Here is a 22,934-nt window from a genome sequence, read left to right as displayed (position 1 = left end):
GGGAGCCTGGCTGTGGGTGTGCTGGTTTCTGAGCTGTAGCCATCTTTTATCCCAGCAGTCATGCCAATATGTTTATCCAGCTGCTGGGGTGTGAAATAGGTAAAGTTGTGCTGCAGTTTCATTTAATCTGGGAAGGTTTTTTTTCACTCGTTTTGCCATTCTAGATTTCTGTACTATTCAGCTTCAGTACTGCTGATTGAAGTGGGTTTGTATGTTGTGAATGATAACTGTTCCAGCAGCTCTAGCTGGCTCAAGGTGTGTTGTTGCCAGTATAAAGATAAGAATATTGTCACTAAGTAGCTGTGGATGTCCCATTGTGTCCAGAGAAGCGGTGGATGCCCCGTCCCTGGAAGATTTCAATGCCAGTTTGGATGGGACTTTGAGCAATTTGTTCTAGGGAAAGGTGTCCCTTCCCATGTCAGGAGCATTGGAACTAGATGATGTTTTCCAACTCAAACTGTTCTCTGATTTTCTGATATTTATCACCAAGATTAGTTTCTACCCAGTGAAGCTGGTTTAGAGCCTGTGGGAGAAACTGTCACTGGATGGTTTCAAGTGTTGTCACTAATTGTGGGCTTTTCAGCATCTCCTACACGACAAAAATTAAAGAATAAATCTGATCAGTGTACTCAACATTCCTGGAAACAAATGCCTTAGCTTATTTTTCAGATATCTCTAAATGTACCTTGTGCACAAAATAAGTCAGACCCAGAAGTATTGATGTAACTCAACTGAGAAACTAGAAGAAAGAAATTGCCCAAAATATTGTTAAGCTTTCCCAGGTGTGTCAGAGTGTGCACAAAATCCAACATCCACACCGTGGTCATTAGAAAAAGTGTGCTGCTAACTTCATTTAATGCAGGAGTGATCATACATAGATATTGACTAGTGTCTTGCTCTTGCAGCAAAGGCTGCTGGGTAGAAGTCTGGTTGCAAAGAAGGATCCAGTTGTTAAACAAATTACAATTAGCAATATTGTGCTTTTCTAAGCAATATCAACTGTGCTTCCATTTGAGTAATACTTGGAGAATCATTAAGTGGCTAACAGTTCTGCAGCTCTTTTAAGAGCCCACACAAATGAGCTGGCTCATCTGTTGTGACCTTCACAGCTCTGGAGGTTGGTGATTTTTGTCACATATATGGAGTTTGGAGAGACTGTTGCATTGCATCAGACCATGTAGCTAAGAGCAGATGTGAGGAAAGTTCAACTGATGGGATCTATGTTAAATTTTGACATTACCTGAAAAAATACTTCTGGGAAAATGTATTTACTCAGTTTGATCCCTGAATGCTTTTTTCATTAGGTTATGCTTAAAACAGTTGAAGCTTAAAATTTTCAGAGAAAAGACAAGGTTTTAAAAATGATGTTATTTTAATTGGTATTCTATTAGAAGCAGCTGGGAAATGGTGGTGTATGAAATGATGCTGGCATCAGTTACCACAGTGATAAGTGCTTGTTGATGTGTTATTTTGGTTTGCTTCTTCTCACTGGCACCCTTTGGGGTTTTCTGAAGTAGTTCAGGACAAGTTCAAGCTGGACCTTTGTATATCTACCTTTTACACAAAGAGGTTTTCTCTAGAAAATTCTTAACACTTGAACACCCTTATTTTTGTCATGTAGACATGTGCTGAGACCAACAATTGGAAACAATTTTCATTCTGGTGACTCTCAGGAACAGTATAAATTGAGTGGAGAGGGAAGGACAGGAAGGGTGGTTTGAGTCAATTCTCTGTGCTCAGAATTAAGTGGGTTTGGAATTCTGCTCATTTCTGAGTGAGTGAGCTACAGGAGACCAACACTTGATGCTAATCTTCTCTTTTGGTTCTGTTTCACTGTGGCAATTATAGGGGTTTGTGTTGTTGCAATTTCAGTGGCATGCAATAACTTAGTAGCTGTCTAGTCTGTGTTTATTGTATTTCCAATAAAGTCTGGACTTTATTGTGAGGAAAGCTGATACTGCTGCTGCACAGCCATGACTTTGTAAGGTGCTATTTCTCTACTTCATTCCATGGGTCCTGTAACTGGGACTGGAGCAGAGGGCAAGCATGTTTTATAGGATAGCCAGCAGTAACTTCTCTGCCAGGGTTAGAGAAGTGTGTAAATTGGTAAGTGAAAGGTTTACTACTTTTTAGTCCCTTGAAGCTAGTAAATCATCTGTGTGTGTTTCATGAAATAATTGTTCTTGTGTCTGACAATACAGGCGCATGACTACCAAGCATTCATTACACCCATTTGTGTGTATAACCTCAAATATTTTTATATTTCACATGGATTACTTTTTCAATATAAGAAAATAATTTCTTAAAATACATGGAGAGAGAAGTTTTTTGTGATAAGTACATAGGTTGTGCATGCTCTAATCCCCTTCAAGGTTTTGTCATTGATTTGTCTTGTGCAAAATATTGGAATGGTTTAAAATATTTCTTCTCTGGTATGTTATTTTTGTGGATGGATTCTAGTAGTGGTAGGATATGGAATCTTTTAGGGCAAATCTCCTACAAATGGTGTGAATTTCTAAACTTTCTCTGATATAAGCATGAGTGGTTTGTTCCAGTGGGAACATGCATCTCCTTCAGATAATAATATACTGACATATTAATGTGATAGTGTCTTGAGCCACTTTTTTCTTTTGTTGTTGTTAGGCTGACACAGAAATTAGTGGGTTTTTTTACCCCTCTTCAAATTGCAAAGGTTTGCAAGGTACACAAAATGTATTTGATGTTTTAGTACTCTAATGGTCTCAATGGGCAGTAGCATCCTTTGTGCAAATGTGTGCCTTTGGATTGGTGTTGATTTCTAGAAAAGCTGAATTTAATATGTGTGCAAAGCACTTTGGTGATTGGTTTCTGGACAGTAGTTTTATGTTAATATAGAAATAAAGGTTTATGTGCTGTTTAAACCATGATTTTCATTTGTACCAATAAGTACCTCAAATATTCAAAATATGGTTTACAGTATGTAGACTTTTGTGTACAGACACATCAGGACAAATATAGAATCACAGAGTGGTTTGTGTTGCAAGGGACCTTAAAGTTCATCGAGTTCCAACCTCCCTGCCATGAGCAGGGACATTCACTAATACACTCTAATATGTATTTATACACACACATGCCCATAAATAATACATATCTGTACAGAATAAAAAGACACAAGGTTTTAAAGAAACAATTAGTGGTTTATCTAAATGTGAACCTGACAGTTTTTACTACCTCAGAGACAGATGGCAAACCAGAATTTACCACTTTCCACGCTGTACTGTAGTATAATTTCTGGTTTAAAATTTATAGACTATTAAATCAGAGCATGGTCCCAAAATAGAAATACCTCTCACTGAGAAGAGATCAGGCTCTTGAGGGTTGAGGGGAGGCAAGGCAGTGTCTGTCAATGTGAACAGCAGTGGAAAATGTGTAGCAGAGAGGATTGGTGTGGGTTAGGGAATGTCAGCATATACCTCTCCTGACCTGGCCCTGTTCTGTGTGCTGTGGCAGGCTGGTAAAAGTGCCCATGCTGCTTCCCAGTGATCTCCATCAATCCACTGGAGAGCTCACCTTGTCTCCAGCCCAAAGTTAATTTGGTTTTATATCCTCAGGTGGACAAGTTTTCCACTGTGAATGTACATGTTAGGAGGGAGGAGGTGCCTTCTCTGAATGTGCAATGGTAGCTAAGTACAGATGTCTGTCAGTGTGCACTGCAGTGATGGAAGGTGGGCTAAAAAGGAGCTTTCACAGGGCTGTTGGGAGCACTGCAGCTCCTGAGCTGGGGCTGGTGTAGCCAACAGGAGTGCCCTGGGGTCAGGGAGCAGAGACAATGCTTTCTTCAGAAGGGCAGATTGGAACAAAGTTGGTGGCTTGAAATGGCAGGCTGGGTTCAAAGCACCCATATTATAGCAGAAAGGAGAAATTATATCTGGAGTAACTATGTGGGGAATTCTGCACTGATTAGTTAGAAGAGATGATGTTGAATGATCAGGAGATTTTCTTCTTCAGCATAAGCTTCAATATAAGTGAATGCAGCAACCTGAAACCTCAACAAAGCCAGAGAATCCACTGAGAATGACGAGCAGGGAGCTTTCCTTGTTTCATTCTACTTAAGCAGATTAAATATGGTGGTTGTTTTGTGTTCTTTCTCAAATTTTTCCCCTTTTTTTTTTTTTTGAAACTGATTTTGCATTATTTTGATCTTGTCTCCAAAATGGGCATTTTCAAGAATAAAGCTTTGTTTAGCTAATAAGGTAGTAAATCTGTGGTATGGGTACCTTTAAATGATTCATCTTTGCAAAATGCATAAGAGGGTAAGAAAATGTTCTTCTGTTGAATTTAAAAAGGCCTCCTGCAAGATGGTTTTATGGAAATGAAGAAAGAAGCATTTGTTAGGAGTGGGTGGTGGTAAGGAAGAGTTCAGTAGGTAGGAAGGAGTGCCACTGAATACCCAGAGATTGTCACAGAAACTCCTTGGCTCCCTAAGACACTGAAATTTCCACTTATATAAATGTATGCCACTTTTAATGGAAGATCACATTTTGTGTCTTCAATGATAGCAGTTAAAGTGTTTAGTATTCTAAATACTCAAAATAAAAATTAATGGATACTGCAAAAGCTCATTTTCACCTAGCAAGAGAAAGCAAGGCTGTTCCTGTCTAAGATGCAGAGAAGGTAATATTACTCTGGAATAATAATTGAATTGAGCATTGAGTGCAACAGTTTGCATTTTAGTTTGCAGCAGAGTGCACCTAAAAATTACAAGGAAAAGACATCTAAGAGGAATGTAATATATTTGGAAACAATCTGTCTCCAGTTATATAAAATAAACAAAACAAAATCAAACAACCAAAAAACCTCAACACCCAAAAGCACCTAAGCAACCCTAGATAACAGGTTTTTTTGTACTTGGTATGTAAGTGTGCTTTATTTATAGTTTTGGACTATGGAGAAGTAGTTCATGTAAAAATTGTATTTGCAAGTATAAAAATACAAAATTGGCCTGTGATGTCATTTTCACTTAGATCACTGGCTCCTTCAGGCTGTGGATGTCATCTTTGTATATTGCTTTACTCAGTGATTCCTCTTTTAAAATAATGAATGTTCCCTTTCCTCCTGCTCTCACATTAGTGATTGCATCTAATTCAATACCAAATCCAATTTAGAAAATTTTTCTAGTCTGCTTGTCATAGTCTTTTAGATTAATAACTTCAGGAAAAAGTTTCCTGGGGATTTTGTATTTGTTTCTTTCTCCTGAGTGTCCAATTTGCTTCAGTACCGGACCTTAGTGCAAAGTTTTATCTCTCAATCTCATCAATGTTAACCATTGTCTTTCTTTCAAAATATTGGTTTCAAATTCTTATCTTGTGTCTTGTGTTCAAACTCTCAGTAGACAAATGAGTCATTATTTTTTTCTGGTCATTGAAGATAGAAAGAACTTCAGTAGAAATGTATGACAGCAACTGCCTGACGTAGAGGCAGGCAGGAGCAAAAGCTTTTGACAGCATTTGCAAAGGAATCAAAGAGAAGCACTTGCTGTGCACTGTCTTGGAAAGGAACACTGAGTTCCCAATATTTTATTACATTTAAAAATGGTAGCTTTTCCTGGCAAGATGTAAGTCAAATCAAACCCACTATTTTAGTGAGGAGCAAAAGAAGTAACAATGTTTGCAGTTCTTAATGTTTTAATCCATTGTTCTGCTGTAAATGGAAAAAAAATCCTAGAGATAAATAGCCTCAGAAGGCATTTTTACAGCTTTTGTGGTTCCAAACGTTCTAGTTTTAGCTGCCACAGGAATGATTGCATGATCTGAGAAAATGGTTGTTTCCAGTTAAGGAACAGAAACATTCCATTTTTTATTACAGATAATCATGTGTTTTTCAGCTATAACATTTTGCATGGTTAAAATTGGGCTACTCAAAACAGAACCATTATATATTAATTGGTTTCTCTCTGTATGGATTCCTACTGGAAGTGTTCACACAGAGGAGCTCTCAGTGTTTGGAACTCACTGAAGAGCAGAACCCTCACATTTACCTGTCTCCAGTGCTTAATGCTGTAGTTGACCTGGAGCTCCCCATGTGGTTTTCTGGAGCTTCTTGATGCCCAGTGGAATATCCTTCAATTATAGAATCGTATAATGTCTTGGGTTGGAAGAAAAACTAAATATCATCTAGTTCCTATGTCCTTGCCATGGGCAAGAGCACCTTCCAGTAGACCAGGTTGTTCAAAGCCTCATCCAGGCCTTGAAGACTTCTAGGGATGGAGTAATCACAACTTCTCTGGGTAACCTGTGCCAGTCCCTCACAACCCTCACAGTAAAGAATCTCTACCTAATATCTGATTTCAGCCTACTCAGTTTCAAGCCATTCACCCTTCTCCTATCACTCTATGCCCTTATAAAAACCTCCTTCTCCAGCTGTTTTGCAGACCCCATTTTTCAGATATTGGAAGGTGCTATGAGGTTTTCTAAGGCTTTTACTGTCAAAACCATCTCAGATTTGGCAGTGGAAGCTCTGCTTATGGGGTGTTTTCACTCAGTGTTGCTGGTGATGTCCCTCTGTAGGAGTGGCTGACATTGTGCCTTGTTCTGCCAGGCTTCAGACCCCCAGGAGCTCCAGAGTTTAAACTTTTGGATAACAGGGCTGTGCAAGGGTCTCTGCAGTGTGACTGGTGTGGTCTCTACCAGGCCCCATGCTCAGTTGTGCTGCTGTCCTGACAGTGGTTCTGAGTAAAAGGTCTGCAGTGATTTGGAAGTGAATATAATATGGCAAACACTGCTATACTGCAAACACTAATCTAACATTACCTAGGTGATGGGAAATTGCCTGTGATCTAAATGGGAAAAAATATAGCACACTATTTAAACATTTCTGTGTATGATTGGAAATCTAATCCTCAATTCATCATTACTTAATAACATTTTATACTGGATTTTGGAACTATTGCAGAAAATTTGAAGTTCTTAAAGATGTAGTCCTGAAAATGTATATTTGAATATTATTATTATTAGTCCTTCAGTCACATTATGTTGCACAAAATCAGGTGTTATTCCTTTATTTTGATTTACTGCTTTTCATCTGATGTACTTTTAGAGTTATGTTGTGAAATTTGGTGCAAGGGATAGTGTTGTGATCTGTGTCTACAAACACTATTACTGTAGGAGAGCCACAGATGTTAACAAGCAATTTAGTTGTAGTAGAAACCGTAGGGCTAGTGTAGAAGCATCTGCTATTTCTTTTTTTGGGTTTTTTTCCAAAATCTAATGCAATTGAATAAAGGCTTTGTCCTTTGCAAAACTAAAATGGTGGTTTTCTTCTAGTGCTGTCAGTACTGTTCTGCTCTGTTGTCAGAGCATTTTCAGTTCAATTCTTTAATTCATCCTGAAGGGGTTGAATGACCCCAGACTTTCCCACAGGCTGAATCAGTTGTACCTGCAGCTTTTTCCAGCCTGTGAAACTACTTGTTTTGTTGGTTTCTGTTTAGTTGTTAAAGTATATTCTGGCAATCAATGAAGTAAATATTTAAAGTTTGTTTATTTCTTGTTATTGTAGGCATTGGATCAAGACAGAACTGCACTACAGAAGGTGAAAAAATCTGTGAAAGCAATATATAGTTCGGGGCAAGGTAAGACATTGTTTTCAATTTTACAAGAGCCAAAGCATTTAATTTCAAGTTGAGATGTCTTGCAGTTCATCCTGTTGACATGTATAGCATAAGAAAAGCCTATCTATTTAGGAGTGTTTGGACTTCAAAATTTTCTTTCTTTACTTCTGCTTATACATCAGATAATTGAGCTCTCCAGTTCTTTTACCCTCATATTCCTTCTCAATGGCCTCTGGGAGAATCCCACGGGTAAATTTTCTTGCTGTCATAATATTTCAAGCATTTACCTTTAATTAGAGCAATGACAAAAAAAGTGTTCTCAAATGAATTTTTAGAAAGCACTTAGAAGTGAAATAAGATTTAGAACTTGTTTAAAAGTTTTAAAAGTAAATAAAAAGAAATATCTGGTTTTGTTTTGTCAACATTTGCTCTCCCTTCATAATGTGTTTTTCTTCTTGCCTAAAATCAAAATTATGTATTTTCCCTTCTTACCTGAAATAGTATAGTTATATAATTGTTTTGCTTGCTTGAAGACACTGTTGATGTTTTGCTGGGACTATAATAGTTACTTTGATGGGAGTTTATTTGGTTAGAATATGAATTGATAATCAGTTTGAGTGCAGTAACAAATGGTGATCAAACACATCAATACACAGATTTGGTTTTAAAACTCTAATGCTTCTACCTCTTCTTAAGTTCTAAAAACTGTGCCAAAGGAAGCTGGAAAACAGAGCTGTGGACTTGCCAATAACCTTCTGACTGTAAATACATGATTTTAGAAAATCCCAGTTCCAGTTTCCTAACAATAATACTAATCAGTTTAGCAAATATTTTGCTATACAGAGCTACTTGTGAGTGCTCTTAGTTTATGGAAGTATCTGGATTTTTAATATCTTGTAAATTCTTAACTATTCTCATTTGCCAATCACTGATGTTGGTTTGCCAGCACCATGCTTTAATTAAGCTGTAATTTCAATTGTTGATGAATGTTTCCCAATAGTCTGTGAAGCCTGATGTAAAGTGAGAATAGTATTTGGTGCAAGTATAGTTCAATGCTTTTAGAAGTATTCAGATGCTCCAGTAAGCTTTTCTATTTGACAGTACTTACTTAAACAGAGTTTTGAAAACTGAGTTTCAAAACTGATGAAAAGTGTAGAACACATTCAAGGTGTTTCTGCCTTGTTTAAGACAATAACATCAATAGCTATCATTTGAATCTTGGGATAAAAATAATGTGGTTGTTAAGGCCTATAAGTAAAGCAGTACTATATGATGAATTAGTTGCATTGAATAAAAGCAATAGAAGGTGGATTAATGGCTTTCATTGGGTGCTCTGCACTTAAAAAGGAGCAGAGATGGGTAGCTGGTTTTTAATTTATTTGGGGTTTTTTACATTTTAAATTGGTTTTTTTTATCAAGCTTTGTTTCAAAGGTACAAGTTAGTAAGAATTCTTTTGGCTCAAGAAAGCCAAAGCTTTATACACAATCCTCTGGCTCCCTCTTCAGAGTGCTGCTGTCATAGGCACTACAATGAAAAGCTGTGTGCAGGAGGCAGTTCAGGCAGTGACTGATAAACTGGGATTAGTAAAGCCAAGACCAAAAACATGTTGCACATGTGAAGCATTATAAAAATAAATGTGAAGTGAATCAAAACTCAAGCTCATTTTGTCTCCTTGTACAAGGAAAATTGCTGAACTAGCTATTTTCTTGTGCTCCAGTGATAAAAATGGATTTCGTTGATACTTAAGTGAAGCATTCCAGAAACAGCTGTAAAAAGAATTGGGGTTTATCAGTTCAAGAAAGTATTATGTGGCTATTTTTATTTATCAAAAGAAAGCCTCTGACTACATTTTGAGAACCCAGAATTGGAATTTTGTTTTACAAATTTATTTGTTTGCTACCATATTTAATTTACTAAAGTAGGAAAAGGTTTTGTAGTACTCCTTTGCTTCAAAATCTCCTTTGAGAACTCCAGCTGGACTGGTGAGAAAGAGTTATTCAGGGACAATAGAAATTCTTTTTTCAGTTCAGTAATCCAATTCATACTCTACCAAAAGCCATAGCTAGTTTTTTGGGTTGTAGTGGTTTTGGGTTGCTGGGGTTGTTTCTGTTTCTTTGGGGGTTTTTTTGTTGTTTCTTTGGGTTGTTTTTATGTCTTTGGTTTTGCGGGTTTTTTTTTTTTGCTTGTTTGTTTTTTGTGGACTTTTTTTGTTCCTTTGGGGGTTTTTTTGTTTCTTTTGGATTTTTATTGGTTTGGTTTTGTGGGGAGATTTTTTTTGAGGGGGATTATTTTGTTTGGGTTGAGGGGTTTCTTTTGGTGTTTAGGGTGGTTGTTGTTGTTGTTGTTTTGGTTGGTTTGGTTTAGGTCTTCTTGTTTTCTTTGTCTTTTTTTTTTTCCTGAGTAACATTTGACTAGTGACAGTGACACAGGGCAGTGTCTCATACAGAATTCTTCAGGAGGGCTGAACCTTATGGTGTGTTGATTTGTTCCTCTCCAGTGCTGAATTATCAACCACAACAGTCTCTGGTCTGTTACCAAGAGCTTTAACATCACCCAAATACTTTCTGCTCTTCCTGTACTTTCCTCACCCATTTGTCATATTTACCGTTAGAGCTACTACTGTGGAAATTAAAATAAACCAACACAAGAGTATAGAAAACCCTTAGAAATGTCCCTTCCCTATTTTCATTTCTGAAAGGGTTATATGGGAAAGGACTGTTCATGGAATCCAGTGAGACAGACAGACACCTCCTTCTCACCCCCTGCTCCCTCTCAGGCTTGCTGTCTTCTGGCATGATCAATTGGGTCTGTAACTAGGAGCCCTTCTTATGGCAGGAGTCCTGAACTTCATGGAGGATCTGTTCTGGCTTCCTTTCCTGTAAGGTTTGGATTCAATTGTAACAGCAGTAGATGGCACAATTATTTTTGCTGTAGGTTTTTCAATAGCTCTTTTCCATTATTTCCCTGGGATAACTCCCAAATATAATCAAAAGAGTTTACACAATGGAGAAATAAAAACATAAAATCCATACAAGACCAAAGGTACTGAGATAAATCAGCAATCCTCATGGTCTCCCACAGTGCTCAACAACAGATGCTTGAGGAAGAAGAAAAATGGTTCAAAGATGGAGTGTATTTTAAGTACTTTGTTTATCACTTTCTCAGCTCACACTGACATGAAGGCCAGGAATTACCTTGAGTCAGAAATTATATTTGATGTTTGATACTTCTTAATGGACTTCTGCCACCTATTTTGTCCAAGGAATTTGAATTAATGTCAATTTTTATCATTCACAGTCCTGCATCAATCTAGTTAAATTCTCCTGAGCAAAATTTCCAAATGCATGTTCATGTTCTTCAGACCTTAAGTCACCTGAGGAGGAGAGTGTCCCTGCCCATGTCTCAAATTGGCATTGGCCTCAAATCCATTAAAATTACTCATCTGATATGAAATTGAGGGAGCTTTGCATGTTCTCGGCATGAAAGTTTGTAAGAGGCTTTGAAGTGCCAAGGCTTGCTAGAGTAGAGCCAGAGTTGTTTTTGGTGAATGAATCCAAACTTTGTTCTGTGGACCATTCTGTATCTTGAAATAGGTTTGAGTTGTTTCTGTTATTACTCACAGTATCTCTCTTCTAATACCATCACATTTAATCATCTTCACTTTCTCCAAAATGGAATCATAGACTTCCTTTTCTAAAATAGATAAGAGGAGAAGTGAATTTTGGGCAGCAGGGACAGGAACTGCACACAATATTAAGGGTTTAAGCCTAATATAGCAATATTTTGATATTGCATGCTGTGTTTCTTCAACTGTTAGATTTGGTATAAGCCCTCTGAAGCGGAATAGAAAGAAAACTCTTCCATGAGAGCTTCTTCAAACATGTCAGTGATGAACAGAGATGCAAAAAGAAGTAATTTACTTTTCTGGGCTGCCTTATCTCTCAGTGCTCTTGTACTGTGATGATCTAGAGAACCTTGCAAACACAGTGAGATGTTTCTTGCTCTGAAATATGGAAAGAGGCTTTTATTACTTTTCCCTTGAGCAATCTCATTCCAGAAGGCGTTATTGTTATCAAGTTCAGACAATTGTATGGTGGTCAAATAATTTTTTTCTATGATTTTTTCATTATATTTCAACTTGTGAAGAATGAAATGAGAAAGGGTGTTTTTTATTTTAAATAAAATTTCTGCCATCCTTTTTAACCTTGCTAACTTTCTTGCTTTTCTAAAGCCTTTCTGAGTCATCTTTCATTCATAAATGCATGTTGGCTCTGACTTTGTTTATTTTTCCTCTCGCTATCCATGGAACAAAGCTGTTTTAAAAGAAGCTTAAAAATAGTTTAGAGTTGATCAAAATTCTGAAATAATATTTTTATTTTTGTTAACCACAAATGCAGAATTAATTCTTATTAATTTAGACATTCTTCAGGTTTCTTTGGGCATAATCAATGACAAAAGTAGTGTTTTTTCTTCTGTAAACTATTTAATTTTTCTGTGCTTGTGTTTTTCAGTGTTTGCAGAATAATATATTCGAACAAAACTGTTGTAGAGGAAGGAAATTTTAAGCCTTTAATTTCAGTGATGTGTTTTGTAGGTCCAGCAAATAAAGGCTATCCTTTAACCTCTCTTCACAGAATTTGTACTTCTGTACCCTTCCTTAATATGCACGAGTAGTCAGAAATCTCACTAGGCTCAGAGGCATGTGCTAAAATTCTGATAATTTTGGGGTGGAAAATAAGCATAGCATTTAATGAATGCTGTGGGTTCTAGTGAAAGAGTAGAAATTCTGTCAATCTCATTTAAGTATTTTCTGTTCATCCTGGGAATAGTTTCCCACTGGGTCACTCTAGGCATGGAGAGCTGCAGGTGACTGCCTGGGAGTGCAGTGCAAGGTGGGGTTGAGCCCTGGGAGTCCTCCAGAGCTCTGTGCTCCCTGCTTCTGGAAGTGCTGCTGTGCAGCCAAGGGCAGCTGAGAGCTGCCACTCCTCCCTGAGCTGCTTGGATCTGCATCTCCAGGGCATTCCTGTTATTTCCTCTGAACATTTCCCCAAAATACATGTTAGAGCTCAGACATAAGGGATGCCACAGCGTTACTGTGCACTGGGAGCTGCGAGGATTTTCTCAGACCAAAGGGAAATTCTGTGAATGTTGCCAGGGTTGAAGGTGTGGGTTGTGGAGGAGATGCACTGCTTTCATTCAGCTCAGAAAGTGCCACTGCTGTGTCCAGATGTGCTGCTTTACTCCACATCTGCCACACTCTGGTGGCATTCTCAGCATGGGCTCAGGGGCTGGGGGCCTTGCCAGCTCCCACTGGGAAGGGAGTGAGTGAGACCCCTCTGGAGGGAGCTGTGTTTGTCAGTGGGTGCAGAGTCCCTGCTCAGTGTTCCATGATTCCCTCTGAAGGGAGCTGTGTGTGTCAGTGGGTGCAGAGTCCCTGCAGTGTTCCATGATTCTGGCACGCCTCAGGGAGCTGCTGAAGGAGCAGGATGTCTGCCTGGGGAAGCTGTTCTATTTTCATCCCAGTGCTGAGCGTTGCTTACAGTATTGGAAAGGCATGATTCAGTTCTGGAAGACAAATCTTATTCCCTGTATGTGCTGCTGTCAGTGATCCTGTCTCACTCTTAGGGTTATTGAAGTCTTGTATGAGTACTTGTATGAAGGAAAGTAAATATTGTCATGCCTATTAGAGCTTTCTGTATGCAAAGGAAATTCTGTTAGGACATTCAGAAGTAATTTCTGAGTGCATGAGGCACCTAGAGTGAGATCAAAGAATGCTCTTTGCTCTAAGCATGCCAGGTTTCACATTCCATATTTTAGTGTAGGCTACATTGCAGATTTAATTTTTCAGCTATGTGCATTTATAGTTGAGTAGGGAATTTCCTTGCCTTTTTAATAGAAAATATTTAATCTCCTTTTGCAAGATTTGCACTGATACTTATGTAGAAATTGAAAATTTCTTATTCTTGCAGAATACTTGCGTTTTGTGTGGCAATTACAGAAGCAAGTATAGGAGTATTCCTTTTACTTCACCATCAAAACTTCATTTCTAGATTTAGGTGATTTGTAGTCTGGGATTCTTGAGAATTTCCTCTATATTGTTCTAGGACAATGGTCTGCTTCCTGCTTCCTCTTTCTGACTGGGAATTTCTTTTGCCTTTCTACAGATAAAGGAAAAAAGCTTCTTCAGCTCTTTTTCACTCTCTTTTGAAATCATTTTTTAAAATGCTGTATGAAACAACACAGTGCTTAAAATCAAAATGCTGGGAAATACTGGGATGGAAAAAGTGCTTCACAAGCAAGGATGGGGATTCCATGATCTAGCAGGGCTCTTTCTGACCTTCCCTTATCCTTGCTTTTCCTTCAGCACAGCTGGATATGCTATGCTTGAGCTTTACTCAGTTAGAGCTTAAGCTAAAGCTCCTTCATAGATAAAGTCCTCTGTGTGTATTTGTGCAAAAGCTTTTACATCAAAACAAAATGCATATTTTATTGTTATGTAGTGGTTTCCTTGAGTTCAGTGCTAAGCTATTTCATTAAAACTGTATGCTTTTGGAACAGTTTTCTTAAAAACATATGGCTTGAATTGCAATTCTGTATTAACATATGATTAAATATTTGGCCTCTTGAAAACCTCGGTATTAATGTCTGATTTTTTAGAATGTGACTGATGTGATGTGTGAGCTTTGGTGCTTGGTATTGCTAAATAAGGATTGTACTTTTTTAACAGGTTTTGACATTTTTTTGTTGGAGCTTTGGTGCACTGTTGTTTGAGTATCTGCAATACCTTAGAAGAGTTAACTGTTTAACTCCTCATCAGCTATTTGTTAATGCCCAAATAGATTTGTGCATTGTGAGACATTATTTATGAGATATTATTAATGGAATAATTGTTTGAATTCATGGAGGTATTGTTTGAAACTTACATCTTCTTTTTTCCTTTTCTTCTGAGTCATAACTTGTAATTCAGATGCTCTTAGGCAATATCATAACTTGAACTAAAAGAAAAAAATAACCTTGGGGATTTTGGGGGAAAAAACCCAGGGTACCTCCTGGCAACTGTTCTCTCTTTCCCTTCCTCCCTTGCATTGCATAGGACTTGTGCTGTAGCTCTGTGGTTTTGTGTTTGTGGTTTGCAGAAAAAAGCCCACATAGTAAGCCCAGGCAATTCATTAAAGTTAAATATTGATTTAATTAATACTGGTAATATCCTCTAAGAGAGATAAAGGTGATAAAGTATTTCCCAAAGGGCTGTAGAGGTAAATTATCTATTTAAAGACAATAAAATAGAAGTAACAAAAACTATGTGAACACATGCCAGAAAAGAAACTAAATAGAAACAGGAAGGACATTTCAGATACAAGAGTTTCTAATTCATTCTTGAGTTAAGGATTTTTCTCACTTTGCCTGGCTTCAACTGCATTGTCTTGGTTCTGACCTCTCTGTATGTGCAGTGTGCTGTTAAATACACTGGGATGAGTCTTTGGCTGTGTACCAATAGACATTCTGTTATCTGGGGTAGCTCAGTGTACAAAGCAGGCAAAAAGGGAGCCTTTGTAAGATGCTTCTTCTTTTGAACTTACAGTCAGATTCAGACTTGGCCTTCTTGCATTTAAATCTGATACTTTTGCCTTTTTTATCTGATACTTTTGTTCTTTTTTAAAATGTCCAGCATTTTAAAAGAAAAGTTCATGTATGGATGAAAGTTCCTGTAGTGGGCAGCTAAAAATTCCAATGTTGTTTTCAAAACAATCTTATAGTGTTTCACTGATGTATTATTGATCTTATTACTCTGTCAATAGCTACAGAGTTTTTTCTTCATCTCTGTATTACAAATTTCAGCTTGCTGATTTAAAAAGCATATATATACCTATTGCTAAGTAGTTCTTTTTAATCTTAAAATTCTTTTATTTTTCAGTAAATGTGTTGACTTGTGGCTTTTCTCAAAGTACTGATTATTAGTTTGTTGTTAAGTTGCAGTAAGCTTAAAATTATAATTGGCTACAAAAACACTGACTTTTGATTTTTCTTTGCAGATCATGTTCAAAATGAAGAAAACTATGCACAAGTACTAGATAAATTTGGAAGTAATTTTTTAAGTCGGGATAATCCAGATCTTGGCACAGCTTTTGTAAAATTTTCCACACTTACTAAAGAATTATCAACACTGTTGAAGAACCTGGTGAGGAGCTTTGAACTTTCTTAGCTTTTAACTTGTTTCAAAATAAAGTATAATACAAGAACTGCATGCATGATCATGATGACTAAGGATAATTTTTAAGATTTTTTTCCCAAAACAAAACCTACAGTTTCTTCAGAGAGGATCTGTAAAGGGTGTTATGACACACTCTGTGTTTGATTGTTAATTGGAAGTTAAGAAGGTAAATATAAATGTTGAGACACCCCTTGAGTCATCATTCACAAGTGATTGATGGTGATCTATTCCTCATGGAGCTTAATTTTAAATCATCCCTTAACTTGAAGTCTTTCTTGTTAAAAATACAATATTATTAGGTGTGACTGATTTGTTTTACCACAAAAGGAGAAACCTTCACTTTTTGGAAAAAAAACCTAACAATTTGAGCATGTTTAAATGGTGTTAACAGTCCACTCTCCCTTTAATACATAAACCATCGATGCCAGGTTTTTAAAGGTGGTTTAAAGATTTGTCTCACTTAAAGTTTGCCTTAGGCCTTTTATTTCTGAAAACTCCATAATAAAATTGCACTCATAGCAAATATCTTTGAACACTGAAAGTAATGAAGCCACATCTCTTGTGAAATCATTTTTCATGGGCTTGGTAAATGTAACTGTTTTATCCAGAAAGTCATAGCTTCAGTTTTATATTTTTCTTATAGTTGTGTAAATTTTTAAGCTTTTCTAGTGTGTGAATTACAAGTGATGTTACAGATTAGTCTTCCTGTAGTCCCCAGCACAGCCATAACTGCTGTAGGTCACACCAGAGGTCACTGTAGCAAAGTTCCCTGGCTGTGACAGTGGCCCAAAACTGAGCCTTGTGCTTTGCTCTGTAGAGACTTCTGTCACTCTGGATTAATTTGACCCTTAATTTAAATTTAGCACACAATTAAGAGTAAGTATTATAAAATGTGAATTTAAGTGCAGTTTAAGGACAGTTTAGGACTATAACTCAAGTCTTTTGGAAGCTTTCTGGACTTTGCCATTCCTAGCAGGGCATTCACAGATATTTTCTACTTATTTCAACTAACAAAGATGTCAGGGTTTATTTATTTATTTTAAGTAGTGCTGTTCAAGTGGAAAAAAACCCTTTTAATTTAAGAAGCCACACTTACTCAAAGCAACATTACACTATTTCAGCTAGATTATTAAGCACTTTCTACCCAAATTCTTATTAACAGGATTCAAAATAAGGTATTCACTAATTTACTTCATTTAGCAATCTCAAATAGACAACAAACTTATTTTACAATTGCCTCAGCATTGTAAAACCATTTATTTTTCTTATTTTTTCTCTCTGAGATAGAAAATTCTGCTTTGTTGTTCTTAAGCATCATTCTGTTTAATAAGATTACGCTGAAAAAAAAAATATGTTTATATCAAATAGAAGTTGAGATCCATTGAAAAAGCCATTGAGAGAAGGATTCAGTTGTGTCACTGCTAAGGCCCCAAAGTAGGTGCTGAGCCTTATGTTGGTAAAATTAATTGGAAAAAAATACCAGGAGTTATTAAGATGAATGGCAGGATAATGGGTTTAGGGATTTTTTTTATTTTTTACCTAGAACAAATTGTGGATGCCTTATTTAATAAAGGTACAATAAAATAATGAATAGTCTTCAAAGACATAAAGATGAATAAGGACTGGAGCTGCACAGTAGACAAGGAAAAAAATGCTTCACAGATTTGGATACTTTTTGTTCTATCTTTCAACTTCAATTATGATTCATTAAAATTTTCATAGAAATTGTGATATTTTGGATATTTCATTACAAGGAAGGTACAAAATAACTTACTTTCTTCTTTGTCAGTTATGGAGTGAAGGAGTGACTATTTTGGAGTGATAGTCACTTACTATGGAGTAAAACCAGCAACTTTTTTACATACTCAACCTTTGAAAAGCATAATTTTGGAATGATTGCTCAGCAGACAAGAGCAAGAATAAAATCACATCCATTAATCATTTTAATAAGGCTAAATAAGTTGCTGTGCAGTTTTTACTACTAACTGTTGATGTTATCATTAAATATAATGTCTGAAACTTAAAATTTATGAGTGTAATTAATTTTTTCAATCATTGTAATTGATTGCCTTATAAGAAGGACACAAAATGACCCTTCAGTAAGATTTTATAAAGGTAAAACATTGGGATTGGCCATTGCCAAACCTGGTCTCTGTTTTCAGCAAATTCTGAGTGTCCCACCAGAATCAGTTTCTCTGTTTTTTACTTCTACCTCCTTGGCCATTTCAGGTTTCATTCTTTATGCAGTAATTCATTACAATAGTGCATTTAAAAGCTGTATTATGACCTGTGTATATGAAAATGAGTGTGTCAAGATCTTTACATTGATCTAGATGAGGTTTTGGCAGAACATTTGTAGCAGTTGCATATTATTTCTTTTGAAAATTTGCATGATTCTTGCCTTTTTCCAAGTGTTTAAAGCCTGTTTTTCTCTACCTCTCTTTCCTGTAAATGTCCTGAGCTAATCTTTGCAGGCAAATTATCTTTTGTTCACAGCCCTCAATAAATCTTCATATGTGTTTCCATGTGTTAAGGGATTTTTTTCCCTTTATTTTGTTCTATATGTGAGACTGCTTTACTTTATCAGATTTTTTCCAGTTCATTTGGTCTATTGTTTTATCAAGTCTTAGTGATGTAATACATGATTGCAAATCCTTACTGTATTGGAGTAATACACTGCTATTTAGCTTTGGGTTTTTAGGGTTTTTTTTGTATAGCTGACATACTCACTGGCTACTGTTCAGTCATTTCAAGCCAAAAATTAATGGTTTGAGTTGATTATCTTTAATGGATACACCTGGAAAAATAAAAAAAAAAAGGCTACAGTGTCTTTAGAATATGTGAGGAGTTTGAGTGAAACACAGAACCTGTTTCAGTGGTGGTTTTGATATTCTTGTCCATAACCAAGCAGGTATGAACTCAGTGGGGTGAAATTTAAACTCAGGAGAGTTTGAGGGGATGTCAGATATACACAATGGACAAGGAAAGGAGCAGTGTTCCCGAAAAGGGGGGAATATTCAGAGAGCTGGTGCCCCTGTTTGCTCCTTCTGTTCATGCTTGAATTACCATGTGCTTTGTGTGTTCCCAGCCTGTGGCACAACAGGTCCTTCTTCCTCAGGAGGCTGTAGCCAAATTTGTACCCAAATCTTTCTTTTGCTTCAAGAGGATGAATATTGCCTTGAAGTGCTTTCAGAACTTTGCTTGCATACTATTTGTAAAATTCTGGGTTTATGTCACCTTGTTTAAGTAAACGTTAATTATAATGTTTCTGTGGCTCATACAAGTAAATGTTTATTAATTCTTCCCAGACTTGAATTTACTGTGAATTTAGAAATGTGAGGTGATTGCAACTTGATTAGTGATGTTCAAAAAATTGTTGGCAGTAATTTGATAAGATGACAATAAATCCTTCTGAATATAATGTTTTTGTTTTTAGCTCCAGGGTTTAAGCCACAATGTTATTTTCACTTTGGATTCTCTCTTAAAAGGAGACTTAAAAGGTGTTAAAGGGGTAAGTGTTGCAAACTAAATTTTTGTTTCATGTTCATCTGTATAGTGACTGTTTTCCTTTCACTCATGAGAGTATTTCTTATCTTGGCATTTATTAATAATCTGTATTTAGTACGAAGAACAAAATTGGCATGACTGCAATGAAATCTTGAAAATTTCATTGTAAATTGCTGATTTATTGTGCACAGGAAAGCAATACTTTACAAGATTGAAACCCAGTATTTTTTTCCAACTACTTTCTGAAAAGTTTTGAAGAAAACAGTTTTTTTGTTGCTTTTTATTACTTGATAACTACACAGAAAAAAGTTTAAAAATGTTCTAAGACAATTTTTTGTTTCCTAAGGACCTCAAAAAGCCTTTTGACAAAGCCTGGAAAGATTATGAAACCAAATTGTAAGTATTTGTCTCCCATTTGGCTTTGTTTTTTGTGGTGTTTTCATTAATATTTATTTATTTAATAATAATTCATTTTTAAATGAATTATTATTAGCAGAATTATTAATATTTTTATTGCTATTATTAAGGTATAATTTTTTTCCCCCAAGTAACACACAATCTAGAGCATACAGTTGAAGGAAGGACAGTTTCATGGCTCAATAGCTTCTTGAGATTTAAAATATACAGGATTTGGTAGAAGAGCAAATCTTTAAAATGTCTTCTTTGATCCTTCTTAACTATTACTTTTTCCCTAAATAATGCCAGAACACCTTTTAGCAGAAGGGATTCTCTAAAATGTTTTCTAAATAAAATTTCAGTACCAAGATTGAGAAGGAGAAGAGAGAACATGCGAAGCAGCACGGGATGATAAGAACGGAGATAACGGGGGCTGAGATAGCTGAGGAGATGGAGAAGGAGAGGAGGCTCTTCCAGCTGCAGATGTGTGAAGTAAGAAACAAAATTCAGTTTTCAATTGCAACACCAGAACTTATTGTTAACAGACTTTGTGGGTCTTTCTTGAAGATGGTGAAATCTTTAGTCACTTAATGGGGGAGGAGGGAGGAAATTATTTTCATGTGACACAGTACAGCAATATAAAGATAATTATTTTAGCAACTCTTGTACAAAACTTGGCTTCTTTTTGCTTTATTAATTTTCTTTGGTTTTAGATTATTGTGGGAAGGTTCTTGGGCTGAAAATACACTGTGGAAATATTTCTTATTTTATCAAATTTATGGTTTAGCAATATTTTGATATCTTTCTTTCAATATGCTTTCTTAGGCCTTTGAACATTTCTAATAAAGTGATAAACGTTAGTGATGCGTTTAGTTCCCTAAAGCTGATTTTTTTTATATTAGTAGTTCTTTTTATTACATTTTAGTGGAGATTACTTAAAATTGCACAGTGTTTGTACTGTCAGAATATTTCAGTAGTGACTACAGTAGCATTATAAAGGGAAATCTTTAGACAATAGTAAAGGATGAAAATTTTTTCTTGAATTTGCTTTATGTTTTGGGGTGTTTAAATTTTATAGAGTAGCCAGATAAATTGTTACCTGTTTTAAGGTTAGTTAAGCAGCAGTGGACTGGTGTTCTATGGCTCAGCACTGAAGTTAAACACAGAGATTAATTCATTGAGCAAATGATGTTTTATTGTTTGAAAGCTGTTGAAGTTTGTGATACATGATCATCAACATGTTGTCTATTCTCTCTACAGTATCTTATTAAGGTTAATGAAATCAAGACAAAAAAGGGTGTGGACCTTCTGCAGAACCTTATTAAATATTACCATGCACAATGCAAGTAAGTACTGCAATACTTTAAGCTTTAGTTACAATTTTCTTTTTTGCACAAGATTTTGTTTCCCTTTGTTTGAATGTATCAGAGTTTTTTTCATGACTGTGATGTGACAGGTGTCTGATTCTTCCTCTTCTGAGGCTGTAGACTTCCAGGAGGGAGTGTGTGAGTGAGTTTGGGGGGCAGGGCAGTGATGGAGAAAGAGACCAAGGGAAAACCTTGCATGTTGCATGCAAAAAATAATTTTATTTTCTGAGGCATAGATCTGGAATGCATTTTTATAAATATCTTGTTTATTCTAATTAATAGTTTTAGTCTTTGTGTAAATTTAAAAACCACTGTGTAAGCCAGTAATTTCTTTGGATTTCCTTGAAGTGAAACTGGTGAGATACAACCTTGTCATCATTAGAACCACAAAGGCAAACACACAGGGGCTTGAGTTAAATACAGAAAAAAGATTTTTGAAGTTACTGTAGGAGAAACACATTGGTTATAGTCTCTCTAATTTGATACTTGTTAAAGTCACAATGGTGTATCTCCACTTTTGAAAGACACTCTAAACTACTAGGAAGGGGTTTTTTGTTGGGGTTTTAACTTTTTAAATTATTTTGTTCAGTTTTGAACATGGAAAAAGCTGGATATGTTTTATTGGTTTTGCTATTTTGCTACACGAGACAATCTACTTTGTGTTGTGAACTCCATACATTCCTGATAAATCCAAGGTACTTTTTTTTCATTCCAGTTTCTTCCAAGATGGCTTGAAAACAGCTGATAAACTTAAACAATATATTGAAAAGTTGGCTGCTGACTTATATAATGTAAGTTTACTTACAAGTAACTTTATATCTGAAAATGAAAATATTGTGTACATTTTAAATAGAATTACGAGGATGTATATTGAATTTACATCTTATAAATGAAAAGTGTGTTACTTGAAACTGAACATAGCTAGATGAAGAAAAGACCTCTTGACTGTTAAACTTCATATGCAATTTTTAGAGCTATTAGGAAAAGCAGTTTTCATTCTACTGTTAATTCAATCATATATTAATATAAAACTACTTTTAAGTATGAATATTGGAATCAGCTTATATTATTAACATTAATTTTAGTACCATTTTCACTTTTTAAAACCAAACTACTTAATGATAGCACCAGGGTTTCATAAATGAATTAATTGTGATGTTTATTGAAGAAAAGTAATAACATGGAATCATAGATCACTTGTCATCCAATTGTTTTTGTATTCCATAATCAGAATTACAGTAATCCCATTTGCTATTGTAATTTGCTGCTAAATTAAACTGCATTTTCATTCGTTAAGTAATTTGTCAAATTTATTTGAGTTATTCTAATATTTCAGAGGATAATTGAGTTGCATTAGCTATAGTAAGCCATGACAATATAACAGAATAAACAGTTCATGTCAAGTTATACATTCATTTTAATTTTGCTTTTCAAGCAGTAAATGCATAGAAGGTGAAGATATAAGAATGGACTGGTACATGAAAATAAACTCAACTATTACAAAAATACAAAATAGTTGAGCATCTGAAATGGTATATTAAAATGCATAAAACATTAAAATTAAATTTGCATCCAGCAAGCGTATAATGGCAATCTCTTTCTGTAGATAAAGCAGACACAAGATGAAGAAAAGAAGCAACTTACAGCTCTTAGAGATTTGATAAAATCTTCTCTGCAGCTTGATCAGAAGGAGGTAAATAATTTATACATGTTATTCTTGTAGATAATGTAAATTTGTGAATTTTATATTCAGAAATCGGTTTAGTTAATGTTAAATTTTTGTAGTTATTGGTTCAAAAGAGTTGGACTTTCAACATCATGCAAAACTAATATTTACAATGTTCAACTACATATCAACAAACAATT

General features: G+C 35.8%; 1 protein-coding gene across 4 annotated transcripts in view; it reads left to right on the top strand.

Annotated features, from left to right (window-relative positions):
• ASAP1 (ArfGAP with SH3 domain, ankyrin repeat and PH domain 1) overlaps positions 1-22,934 on the top strand; it is a 142,090-nt gene that overhangs the window by 66,490 nt on the left and 52,666 nt on the right. For all 4 annotated transcript variants that reach the window (XM_059466295.1, XM_059466313.1, XM_059466288.1 and 1 more), the window contains 8 exons: positions 7,534-7,606; positions 15,620-15,765; positions 19,235-19,309; positions 19,652-19,701; positions 20,064-20,193; positions 20,962-21,047; positions 21,784-21,859; positions 22,675-22,761. In XM_059466295.1, coding sequence (XP_059322278.1) covers positions 7,534-7,606; positions 15,620-15,765; positions 19,235-19,309; positions 19,652-19,701; positions 20,064-20,193; positions 20,962-21,047; positions 21,784-21,859; positions 22,675-22,761 — 723 coding nt within the window. The remainder of the gene's footprint in view (positions 1-7,533; positions 7,607-15,619; positions 15,766-19,234; positions 19,310-19,651; positions 19,702-20,063; positions 20,194-20,961; positions 21,048-21,783; positions 21,860-22,674; positions 22,762-22,934) is intronic.

This window comes from Ammospiza nelsoni, chromosome 1, assembly GCF_027579445.1.
Source record: "Ammospiza nelsoni isolate bAmmNel1 chromosome 1, bAmmNel1.pri, whole genome shotgun sequence".
Classification (NCBI taxonomy): domain Eukaryota; kingdom Metazoa; phylum Chordata; class Aves; order Passeriformes; family Passerellidae; genus Ammospiza; species Ammospiza nelsoni.
The sequence above is the reverse complement of the archived record's forward strand: the minus strand, read 5'-3'. Positions and strand labels throughout refer to the sequence as shown.